At 40.3% G+C, this 12,595-nt stretch overlaps 1 protein-coding gene and 1 long non-coding RNA gene across 3 annotated transcripts in view; one reads left to right on the forward strand and one right to left on the reverse strand.

The window, feature by feature from the left end:
• The first annotated feature begins 99 nt into the window (after nt 1-99).
• Nucleotides 100-2,272, forward strand: LOC117283168. Its single transcript, XR_004514180.1, has 2 exons — nt 100-459; nt 1,250-2,272. It is a non-coding gene; the product is annotated as an uncharacterized LOC117283168 (long non-coding RNA).
• The window catches only part of LOC111875231 (TM2 domain-containing protein almondex), an 18,982-nt gene continuing 8,299 nt past the window's right edge, over nt 1,913-12,595 (reverse strand). For both annotated transcript variants that reach the window (XM_033755748.1, XM_023871288.2), the window contains exons 5-6: nt 5,742-5,885; nt 1,913-2,359 (exon numbers count right to left, since the gene is read on the reverse strand). In XM_033755748.1, the coding sequence (XP_033611639.1) occupies nt 2,224-2,359; nt 5,742-5,885 (280 nt within the window). In that variant the 3' untranslated portion in view covers nt 1,913-2,223. The remainder of the gene's footprint in view (nt 2,360-5,741; nt 5,886-12,595) is intronic.

Raw genomic sequence — 12,595 nt, forward strand, 5'->3', positions numbered from 1 at the left:
TCTAAGTTTCATTAACCAGATTACATTTGCAATTTCAATTGCCATGAAAACAAGTGATAATTACATTTGGGAACAGAATGATGAACACGGACGACGAAGTTGTCATTCATGACGTCCATGACTTTCATGACCGTTCATGACGACGGTCAAATTTTCGAATCGACTACAAATTTGGCAGTATTGTTCGCATTATAAGGCAATGTCTTGTATGTTTTAACGCTGAATCTCATAAATTCATAAAACACACAGAAAGGGGACTTCAAATTGCTCTTTTTATCAAGAGTTTAATAAATAAAGTATTCTGACATGATGACTAGAAGCCGGAATTCTTCAGTGAGAAGAAACATCCATTGCTACGTTAAGGCAATAACACATGGCGGTGTCACTAGGCGAGCGTTCGTTGCAGAATGACCGGTAACCACCTTTTGATTGATGCAACAAAAAGAGTTGTTGGAACAGGTGTGTGTTTTGTGCGGTATGCACCAATGTTATAAAAAGAGCCAATTCCGCCCCGTGTGGGAGCGAAGTCGAATACCTCTATTGTGACCCTGCGAGTCGTAGGAGGGTACGAAAAGGGAAGTCTCAAATCAGAAAGTAAAATACGGTCGCTAACGTCGCGAATCCCAAGGGACTCGGACCCGAGAAAGACAGCGCTAGCGAGGGCCACCAGCATATACAAAAGACAGACCCACCCTACCATCAGAGAGGGTGCCCTACAAAAATAAGACTAACTGTCAAAGAGCAATAAATATCTGGTCATGATGTCATGATTCTCGAAGTGGGCTAGACACGAAGACCTCAGTTGCAATGTGATTTTGAGCTGGTGTCAGTGGTCAGGAGCATCTGAGTTCGTAAGGATGGGGGTGATTGCAGCATGCACAGATTAAACACTTTCCTAGACTTTAAATATGGGTTAGCATCACTGCTAACCTTTAAGGAAATTATAAATTCTTGCTGTTTGATGACTATGAGTGATTTTCTTGTGGGGAGTTTGGTTACCAGATTCCAAGTCACTTCATGCCCTGGTTATTCCTTTGTTCATCAATTTGAAGTTACAGAATGCGTATGTACTGTCTGGTTGGTTGGTGTCTGAAGGGTCTTGGTCTGGTTCAGACTCCCATTACTTTGATTTTTAGGTGTAGTATTTCTACTAACTTTAGGGAATGTGACAACATTTCTGTGTTGCCTGGTAATTTAATTTATGTGGTTCATTCTAAATTCATTCAGTGATCTATCTTGAATTTATTAGCTCTCCTTAGTGAGTTGTGAGACGGTTGTCAGCAGTAAGGACATGAACATGGAAGCTGAGGAAGGTATGGTGTTAAAGCCGTTACCAGGCGACAACCAGTGAAGCTACAGCAGAATGAGAAGACTTTGTGCATGCTGTAGTGAATTGTGTGTGAATTAGTGACAGCGCTACAGGTACTGTAAGTAATCTGTAATCTGTAAATTAGTACCTCCAACGATGAGCTTCTGGCAGTTGTCCAGCAGTGGCGCCGGGATACCCCCAAAGAATGGTTTGCTGTGCAAATACTGAAACTGCTAGAATGATGGCAGAGGTGCATAGACATTGGTGGGGAATACCTCTAATATAATCTGTATGTACTTTGTTCCAGTAAATGGTTACTGCGAAGAAAAAACATTTAGTGTCAATCATTTTTGAACACCCCTAGTAATACATATAAAATGATCAATGAAGGAAATAATAAGGTGGCAATAATTACATGAGGAGCTTTGCAGTTTGTATTCTTCGCTTTGTGGATAAAGGTTATAAAATTGAGGATGAGATGGATAGGATATGAGGAATTAAAGCTGCATATAAAATTAATCTTGAAAGTGACAGCATATGAGTATGTAGCATGGTGAATCTCTTACTGATTATCTGTTAAAGGCTCAAGAAGACTACACTGTGTAGTTTAGTTATTCATTTATTGTTATATATGCATAATTGAAGGTTACAATGGCCCTAATACAAATTGCATCTTCGGTGACTCAACAACTGCTGGTCTCTCTGTCACACGCAGTGAGTTGAGAAATATTACTTGAACCACTATAATGATAATTCAGGTTTCTTCAAGTAGCTCCTGTGACTGATGAATTCATTGCTCACAATGTCATTTGGATGTTTTATAGCAAAATTAAAAATAAGCTTATGTACTACAATATATCCAAATGCCTGTGTAATTTGATATGGAACACAAAGTTTTAGATCCTTAATAATTTCTATATATACAGGGATCCATCTGCTGGGCCTAGATAATGAAGTGATATTAAAATAACATCAATTAGGGTCCAGACACCAAGTCCACCAAAACTGAAGAGCTTCCCAATTCCTTCTTGCCAATGACCAAGGTAGAACCTGGGGGGAGGAAAGAAATGATGCAGAAACAAGATAGCAATCAGTATATAAACCAATACAACTTGTTTAGTGTGGCAAAGAGGCAAAGGTCTGATAATGATATGCACATTGGGAACATTTTCTTTTATCAGTGAATGCAGAATAGATTCTAAGCCAAGATGTACTGAGAGTTATTTATAATTTTTGTAACCTGAAGTTTCTGCATGTATGAATTCAGTATCTGTTTGACTAAAATAGAGAAAGGCAGAAAGGAAAAGCTGTATAAAACTTTACAGCTAGAATCTAAACTCTTTGTGTCAACATAAAGGAAAGTAAACAAGGAAAACAGGAACAACAATACATAACACAAATTTCAACATGGAAGAAGAAACTGTGGACACAGATAATCATCATTCATGCAGTATTACAAGCTACAGTTAAAAAAAAAGACAGAATGGAAACACTGAGAAACACCCACACTTGACTCTTTAATCCACAGCAATAAGCAGAACTCAACAAATATTCACTAAATTCATCAGGCAAATACAGTGACTATTCAGTTCTCATGTCCTTTTATGTCTTTCCAGAATAACATACAGTGGAACCTCGCTTGATTAGCATAATTCGTTCCAGAATCTTACTCATAATGCGAAACACTCGTTAAGCGGAACAATTTTTCCCATATAAATTAATGTAAAATACGACAATGCGTTTCAAGCCGAAAAAATACTCAACAAATTTTATGTATAACATTTATTCAAAGAAAATTATATATACATTGTTAAGGAGCATGAATCAACTTCATCTTTTCTTCTATGCGGAATGAACCAACCTGGAATGTGAATTTGATTTGCAGAAAAAAAAAAATCGAAATAATGAGCTTATTTATGATACATATCTAATTCTTTTTACTAGAAAGCTGTCTAGAGACATTTGTTTTTGCCTACACTTCAAAATTTGGTGAAAATGCGACACAGCATTATCATTAAATAAATATGTAGCACTCAAGAAAATGCTTAATACTAAACCAGAAGGAAATAGGAGAGTGGGAAGACCAAGGTTAAGATGGGAAGAATGTGTGTGGCAGGACATTAGAAGTTTGGGTGTAAAGAACTGGAGGAATGTAGCATCGAATAGAGAAGAATGGCGAGCAATCCTGAGGAAGGCCAGGGCTCACAAAGGGCTGTCATGCCAGTGATGATGATGATGATGATGATGAAATATGTAGCGCGCATAGCCACTGCCTTATTAGGGCGATGCTTCTCAATGTACGATGCAACAGTTTCCCATGCTTTCAGCATTTCTCTTATTGCGCCAGAAGATTGTTACTTTGCTGTTACCTCCTCCTCCTCTGACAAAATCTCCTCCACAACTTCTTGCTGGGAAACACAATGCAACTCCAAATCGTGCAAATCGTTGATGTAGACCGATTGTATGTGCATGCTAGATCAGCCATGCTCACACCTCGTTCTCGCTTTTAACTCACAGATGTTTATTATGAGCATATTTGTTACACCCTGCCAAACATAATTCTTTACAGCTGAGCAACACAAAAATAAATGTAAAAGTAGGAATGAAAAATGCCAATGAAAAGAATGAAGGCATCAAAATACAATGTATGTATGTATGTAAGGAGTGGGCCACAAAAACTGACCCCTGCACTGCGACCTTCAGTAATCTATTGTGCTTCCCCTTGGAGACTCCCACGCTTTCTCTTGACAGTCGGCTCACAGGTGGTGGTGAGGTCAGCCTTACATGCTGGCCATCCTTTACCCCCAAGAATATTCCTGGTACTCATTTCTGTTAGAGGCTGAGTCGACCCCAGGGCCATAGTGCGGCTGGAAGGATTAGGTCAATTGAAAAAAAATCCAATTACCTCATCGGGTCTTGAACCCATGACCTTCCGGCTTGTAGCACAGTGCCCCTTACCACTAGAGTAATCAAATTCATTCTAAATAAGACATTATTCTCACCTTATCAATGAATTCCTTCACTTTGACAGACTTGCACACAATATATGAAGGGCGCTCCATATATAATGTCTCCTATTTTTTTGTGTTGATCTGTAACGTCTGAGCTGGATGTTGGTGGTGTTGTAGTAAAAGTTGAACCTTCCCACCAATGTACTGTTAGTTTGGTTGTTGTGTGACAGATAGCAACAGCAGAGCATTCTACCAAAATGGCGTCTGACATAGAAGTGCGTACAGAACAGAGATGTGTTACTGAATTTCTCACTGCCGAACAAATTGCACCCATTGATATCCACTGACACTGGCTAAAGGTGTACGGAGACAATACAGTGGATGTCAGCACAGCGTGGCAGTGGGTAGTGCGTTTCAACAGTGGCGAAAGAGAAGTGCATGACAAACCACACCCTGGGCATCCCTGCTCAGCTGCCACTCCTCACAATGAACAGCGCCTCGATCACCTCATCCATACAGATCAGCAGATAACGACCAGGGAACTGTGTGTATGGCTTAGTTAGTTAGTTATTAGAGAGGGTGGGTTTCCCCATGCACTTAGACCTGTAGTGGTCCATTGTGCTTCCCTCTATGATTTCTACCAGCCTCTATATCCTACCGGTATTGGTGCTTACCATCAGTCCCACCCAGCCAGCGAGACCGGCTCTACTGGCTGAGAAGTATCTATAATGCTTCCCCCATCTACTGGAGGTATTAGTGACTGCTGTTGGGTGGCAAATGTCCACAATTTTGGCTCAGGTGTGCATGGCTTAATATCAGCTATAATGCATTGGAAACGATGTTGGGGAAGCTGGATTATCGCAAAGTCTGTTCCAGGTGGGTCCCGCAGATGCTTACATAGGACCACAAAACGCATCGAATGGAAGTCTGTCAGGACCTGTTGTGCCAGTTTGAGGCTGAAGGTGACAAATTTCTGGACAGCATCGTAACCGGAGATGAGACATGGTGTCACTACTACGAGCTGGAATCCAAAAGACAGTCCATGGAGTGGCAACATCCGGATTCCCTAAGAAAAAAGAAGTTCAAGACAGCCATTGGCAGGGAAACTGATGTGCATGGTCTTTTGGGATAGGCGGGGTGTGATTTTGTTAGATTTCCTGGAGCCTGGTGAGATTGTCAATTCTGAACGCTAAAAGATGATGCTCACTAAGCNCTACAAGCACAGCATACAAGCTCTTGTTCATCGCTGTCAAAAGTGCATAACGAATAGTGGTGATAATGTAGAAAAATAACTTAAGTAGCTGAAATCTTGCTCTGTTTAACTGTGATATTATGCTTTCTGTATCTGTTGTAGTTTTCAATCAAAAATAGGAGGCATTATATACGGAACACTCCTCGTACATGAGCATTAGAAACTGCAACAGGAAACAAAGTGTATGACTGTTCATAGTATGTTGGCATACTTGCTGACCTAGCCTTACCTGTCAGCACCAAATCCTCCCAAAGTAATGCTGAGAACAAGCGCCGTACTCCATTTGTAACCTCCAGTCCAGTTGCATGGAACATTCTTGAGAAATGTTCTACGTCCCAAGCACAATACTTCGCTTTTTACTGTACAGTTGGTCCTGTACAACAGAATGAAAATGACAACAGGAAAGATAAATTCTTTATTATTTATGTGCTGAGCCAACAGCCACAAGGTCAATTACAGACACAGCACAGTATAGATAAAAGTAATTCCATACCGGATAAACACAACATAAAGTCAAAGATTAATTAAAGGTAAGCACTGGAGGGAAAACACATTAATGCATACAAGGCAGTGACGGCAGCAGCATCAGTAATAGCAGTAGCAATTCAGTTTAATTCTAGTTTATGTTCGTACAAATAATAATAGTAATAATTATGCCATATTTAAAAATCGACTGAGGAGAATGTTCCTGGCTTCAAATATGTCAACATCCCCGCAAACTACATTAGCAGCTGATGCACATCTAGCAGAGGGACAATTTTTACATGAGGGGCAGACATTGAACACTGCAGTCTCTCTGATATACTGAGCAGGAACTTGGAGACCAACAACAATGACAATAATAGTAATAGCAATAATAATAATATTAATAATCACTGGTTCAAGAAAGGGAATACCAGGAAATAAACCTGTGACAAGAGATGATAATAATAATACTTACTAAAAGAACTGCAATCAAAACAGTCTAATGTAAGAAGTTAGAAGTTATGTTTTAATCACAACAAGATAAGAAATCTATGTGGCCCAGAACTTCATGATTACAGGTTACAATTTCATTACAGGAGCTTTCCAAATTCCCACTGACACCAAAAAGCGCAACAAAAAAAGAGAGAAATTAATATGACACTAAATATTAATTACATTTCACATTAATACAATAATTGTATATGGTCCATTGAAACAAAATAGATATCAAACAAACTAGTAGAAGTATTTTAAGAGTATGTGGAAATGCTTGGTAAGCAGCACATTCATATAAAACAATTTTAATATATGATTAACATACAAGGGTGTGTGTGAATCTAACATTTTCAAGATCAAACAGAGAAAAGATTTCTATCTTGATCTGCATGTTGACTTTACAGTCTCAAACTTAAGAAAAAGTTCAAGACAACTGCTTCTACTTTGAGAACCAACACATTTGGCAATCCTACTTTAATTAAACTCGTCAGTAAAATGTCCCCTCATGGCCCCACTGCGTCTTTCTCTATTTCTCAATTTCAGCACTTCACTCTTCAAATAGCCAAAATATTTCATTATTGGAAATTCCAACTTACAACCAGCACCTCACCCCCAAACCATGGCTAATATTATAAATTGTGATTACAGCAGAGCGACTGGTCCGGTATAGAAAATGTTCATTCTTGTCTCAATCCTTAAAACTCTTCCAAATTCTCATCACAATCTCATCAGAAACTGAAAGACATTCTTACATATACAGTCAACTCTCAATTATCCGGGATAATGGTGGGGATGGAAATCACAATTAATCAAAAACCTGGTTAAGACAAATTTTATTAAAAGTAGTACTGTAATACTGTACCTTCATAATACTATAGGCCTACCTGTATTTAAATTTATTCAACCTCATTTTTATGTCATCTCATGGCCTATTTAATACTTTTTTTTTACATTACACTGAAATATGAATTAGTTATTTCAATCACAGTCTTCAACAACATCCAACATTTTTTACGAATACTCACACTTAACACTTAAAAAAAATTTAATATTGTCGTTTACTTTTTCGCGGCATTTTCCTTTTTCTGTTGAATACTTAACACAACACGCTTCCTTTTACACCCTGATATTTTGCTAATGCACTTGAAGATCGATACAAAGATACTAACTGGGGCGATGTATCTGTCCTTGAAACTTTCCAGAAATCCTTGCATTCTTTCACCCCTACCCTAAAACATTGTGTTAGCATAACGGGACCAAAGAATGCAGAGCTCGGTTTACACTAGTGCGAAAATAGTCTTACAACTCGCCATGTGAAACAAAAGTGAATGAATATTAAACAACATATAAGCCTCAAAAAAGCCTCAGTAGCCCCGGTTAAGCCGCAAACCGGTTAATCCGCCCCCGGATAATCGAGAGTTGACTGTACGTGCAATTTACATAAAACATAAACAAGTTGTTATTGTGCAATCAAGAATATGGAGTTGGGATAGTGTAGTTGGCATAGCGACTGGCTATAGGCTCGATGATGGAGGGGTCGTAGTTCCGAGTCCCAGTAGGGTCAAGAATTTCCTCTTTTCCACATCGTCCATATCAGCTCTGGGGCCCACCCAGCATCCTATCCAATGGGTACTGGTGGCGCTTTCCCTCGGGCAAGAAGCTGACCACTCATCTCTAACTTATGCCGAGGTCAAGATCTATACATCCAACCCCCCATACGCATTCATGGTGTAGTGCTTAATTAGTTAATTACAGGGCCAACTTTACCCTTTATTTAAAGAATATGAATTTTCAACAAGCAAGATTAAACTGTGTGAATATTGTCACGTATTGGGCGTATAACGCGACAAATAACTTCACACCGTATTTGATATAGCGAATTTTATTTCACATTCGCACTTACAATCACACAATTGACAGTTTTAGAACTACTGCTGTCTGCAGTATCACAAATACTACACTCCAAATGCCACAATACAACCGACTGGTTGCTGGCTAACTCGGAACTAACTCGGAGGTAGCTCGAGGACTGACTCGTAGGTAGTTCCAGGACTAACTGTGAATAGCCTTCGCTGCTCCTCATGTAGCCTCGATCGGACAATACAGAAAACGGCCACGTAATAAGCACCCTTGTTGCCTGGCGCTGTGTTGCTAGTAACCGCTGTTACCACCGTCGTCTCTCACAATCCTGTTTACCCGTGCTGCCCTTGGTGACATCATCGCTGTTGACTCGCTTTGCATAGCGACCAGGATGCTAGCACTCGGCTAACTTCGGCTCACTTCGGCTTTGCTTGGCGCCGCTCGTGACGTCACCACGGGGAGAGTTGCGGGGTGATTACTCGCCTATTAAGCGAGCGCTACGTTACCGCTACGTGCAGCTGGGGAGGTAGGGGTCAACATGTCACAATATTATTAACTGAGAGAATTTTACAGGAATGAATTATTAACATATTTAACACATGTGCCTGTATTGTACACTGATACTTGACAATTTCTAAAGAATGTGAATTTTGCAGACAAGTGACAATTTCTAATTCTGTGAGCAGATGTATGAGTATGAGGGGTGAGCCATAAAAACCGGACCTCACACTGTGGCCTTCAATGATCTATTGTGCTTCCCCTTTGGATTAACCCTTGATTAATCCTATACTTCAAATGAAGTGTAGGACTTAATTTATGGGGGCATCATAAAAGTCACTTGGTTCCATGCAGAATTGACCCAGGTGGCGATATCTTAGGTAAGCTATAGCCTCACAGTCACATAAGATGTGTGTGGCTGACTGATTCATCTTCTTGTAGGCACCTCTCACAAGTTGGGTTGTCTGTCACTCCCAGTTTGGAAAGGTGCCCTTTTAGGTGGCAGTGTCCAGTAAGTAATCCTACCACCCATTTTAGTTTATCTCTGTTTAATTTTAACAGGTCCCTCTTTCTCTTGGCAGAGGGTCCTGATATAAATCCTTTTGCCTGTTTGAATCTAGTTGTGGATTCCCAGTGTTTTTCATGATTTGTGTTAGTCTGGTCCCTGATCTCTTTCTTGGCAACTCCAATTGAAATGCCGCAAGCTGGTTCAGGTCCTATGAACGGTTGTTCAGATCCTGTTCTTGCCATACGATCTGTGGTTTCATTCCCAGCAATACCATCATGGCCTGGCACACATATCAGCTGAACTCTGTTATGTCTGGCCAGTTGTGTGAGGGACTGGTGGCAATCCCAAACCAATTTTGAAGTGATTTGGTGTGTACCAAGTGCTTTGATTGCAGCTTGACTATCTGCTAAAATATACGTGGGTAGGCTGAAAAGTAATGCACACATGCTTGTAAAGCGCGAACAAAAACAAATAGCAAGATCGGGCAAAAAGTACATTAATGTACAATTCTTAAGTTTCAAAAGCATATATTTATTTTTCAACATAGTCACTGTTAAGGCTAACACATTTCTCCCAACATGTAACAAGTTTTTTCATTCCGTCACTGAAAAATTCTTCCGACTTTTCTCGAATCCAGGACTTGACAGCTGCTTTCACCTCATCGTCTGAGGTGTAATGATTACCCTTGAGGTCTCTCTTGAGTAGAGGAAAAAAATAAAAATCGCAAGGCGCAAGATCGGGGGAATAAGGAGGGTGTGGAATCGGTTCAAACTTCAGGTTTTGCAGAGCCTCTTCAGTTGCGCGCGAGGTGTGTGGATGAGCGTTGTCATGTTGCAAGATTATTGGCGCGAGGCTGCCTCTAACACGACAAACTCAACACCGGAGGTGTTTTAGAGTCTGTATGTACTGAGAAGAATTTACCGTTGCCCCTCGTTCCAGAAAATCGGTCACATAAACTCGGTGAGCATCCCAAAACACAGTCAAAAGAAGATTTTTGGCGGATGGTTGTGTTTTGAACTTTTTCGCCTCAGGAGAAGACAGATGTCGATATTCAGCACTCTGTCTTTTCTCTTCCTGGTCGTAACGATGGACCCATGACTCGTCCCCCATCACAATATTCAAAAGAAAGTTGTCTCCTTCATCACGGTAGCGCAGCAAAAGTTGCTCGCAGCATTCCAATCGACGCTGTTTGTTCTCGTCTGTGAGACGGCATGGTACCCACTGTGCACAGATTTAAAGTATCCCAATTTTTCAATAATGAAGCCGACACGTTCCTTGGATATTCCAATATGGTTTGCGATACAATTTTGAGTGATTTGCTGGTCATTTTGAATCAAACTGTCAACGAGTTTGCGATGATTATCGTCTGTGGCAGTGATCGGACGTCCGCTGCATGTTTCATCAACAATTATGGCTTTTCCAGGCTCGCAACCACGAAATTTTATTACCCATCGATTTACAGTAACCTACCAACAGCATCATCACCATAAACAGCCTTTAAACGATGATGAATCTCAGTAGAAGTCACTTTTTCAGCAGTTAAAAATTTGATAACAGCACACTGTTTAACTCGCGCTGACATAGCACTAGAACACGTCTCCATACTTCCGCTAATCGAAATACACTGGATGAACGCAACGACCTCAAACCTGCATACGCGTATTGAGGGGGAATGTTACTTCCACATGCCACCTGGCACGCTTCTGAAGGTCATTTTGTTCGTGCTCTACAAGCATGTGTGCATTACTTTTCAGCCTACCTACGTAGATATTCCTATTTTTGTAGTTTCTATCTAAATTCTCAACTGTGCATGCCTTTATGGCACACACTTCTGCCTGGAACACTGTTGTATACTGACCAAGGCCGAAACTGTGTTTCCACCCTGTTCCATCACAATACACTCCAGCCCCAGTGCCTTTATTTGTCTTGGAACCATCTGTACACCAGATTAGACCCCTTTCTATCTGGTTCAAACCCTGCTTTCCATTCACTCCTATCTGGAAATCTGATCGTGAAGGGTTTATCATAGACATGTTTCAGTATCATTTTATCAGATCCCATCTGCAGGATGGGTTCCTTTTTCATGTCCTGAACCATGTATGCATGTCCAGAACCTTCAGATTTAGGTCTCCATTGAGTGAGCAGATGTAAATACTACATAACATAATCTTGACTGGGGCATCAACTAGTCTGATTGAGGTTTCTTGCGATTTTCCTCGGTTCCTCCAAGGAAATTTTGGGATATTACCTCAGACTGCTTCCCTCCATATCCCTTCCCATTCATTATCATCATGAATCATCCTACCATTCAGCTAGAAAGTGTGATATACTGACAGGTTTGTTAAATAAATAGAAAGCAAGTAGTTACCATGTTGTTCTAAATCCTACAAATACATTCCTTACAATAAAATCCAATTCAAAAGATTTCACAACCAACTCAGGAGTCCACTCATACAACACAAGGAAAGAGACGACTTGCACATTGTCCCATGTAATATAAGTCTATGCAAGAACAACTTTAACAATGTAGGACTTCGACTGCTAATCATTTGACATGATATATTAAAGAAATACCGGTACTATATAAGTTCAAAAACGCTTTGAAAACTTACCTAGTCGATCACTGTTTTTATAAAGTGGATAAGTTTCTCTCATGTGAAACAAACACTAAGCAATTATAATCACATAATTCATGAATAATCAGTTTTGGGAACCCCTACTGTGCAGTTTTCCTTTCTTTTTTCCAGCAACTAAGATAACACGGAGATGTACCTGAATGGGCTACACTGGAGAGATTGCAGATACCAAGAAGCTGCACAAGGAAGGGAGAACAGATGTAATGAGATGTTGCAGTGTAGAGTCTACAGTGAAACGTTATACCAGTGCTATCACCAAATTCACCAATATTATCTCTAAGGCTGCGCCATAGCTTAAGCCAGTGTTTCCCAACCTGTGGTCCGCGGACCCCTAGGGGTCTGCGGGATAGTTTATTTTCATTAAACTTTATCTTATCATGTTCCTCATACCTGGGATATTTGCAATGTATATCTCTGGCTCTTGAGGCCCATGGTTGAAGTAAAATTTAACGGGACTGTTGGTACCGTTACTTCTTCCCTTTGTAAAGCAGAGGTGAATAACCAACGATTTGTGTAGCTTTTTCCAAGGACATTTTCTTTTGGTCGGCCCATTGCATCTCAGACCCGTGTTTCAGGGTGGACTGCTGTCCTAGTACCTGCTGTCCGACCATTCTCCCCTCC

Source organism: Cryptotermes secundus, unplaced genomic scaffold, assembly GCF_002891405.2.
Source record: "Cryptotermes secundus unplaced genomic scaffold, Csec_1.0 scaffold472, whole genome shotgun sequence".
Taxonomy (NCBI): Eukaryota; Metazoa; Arthropoda; class Insecta; order Blattodea; family Kalotermitidae; genus Cryptotermes; species Cryptotermes secundus.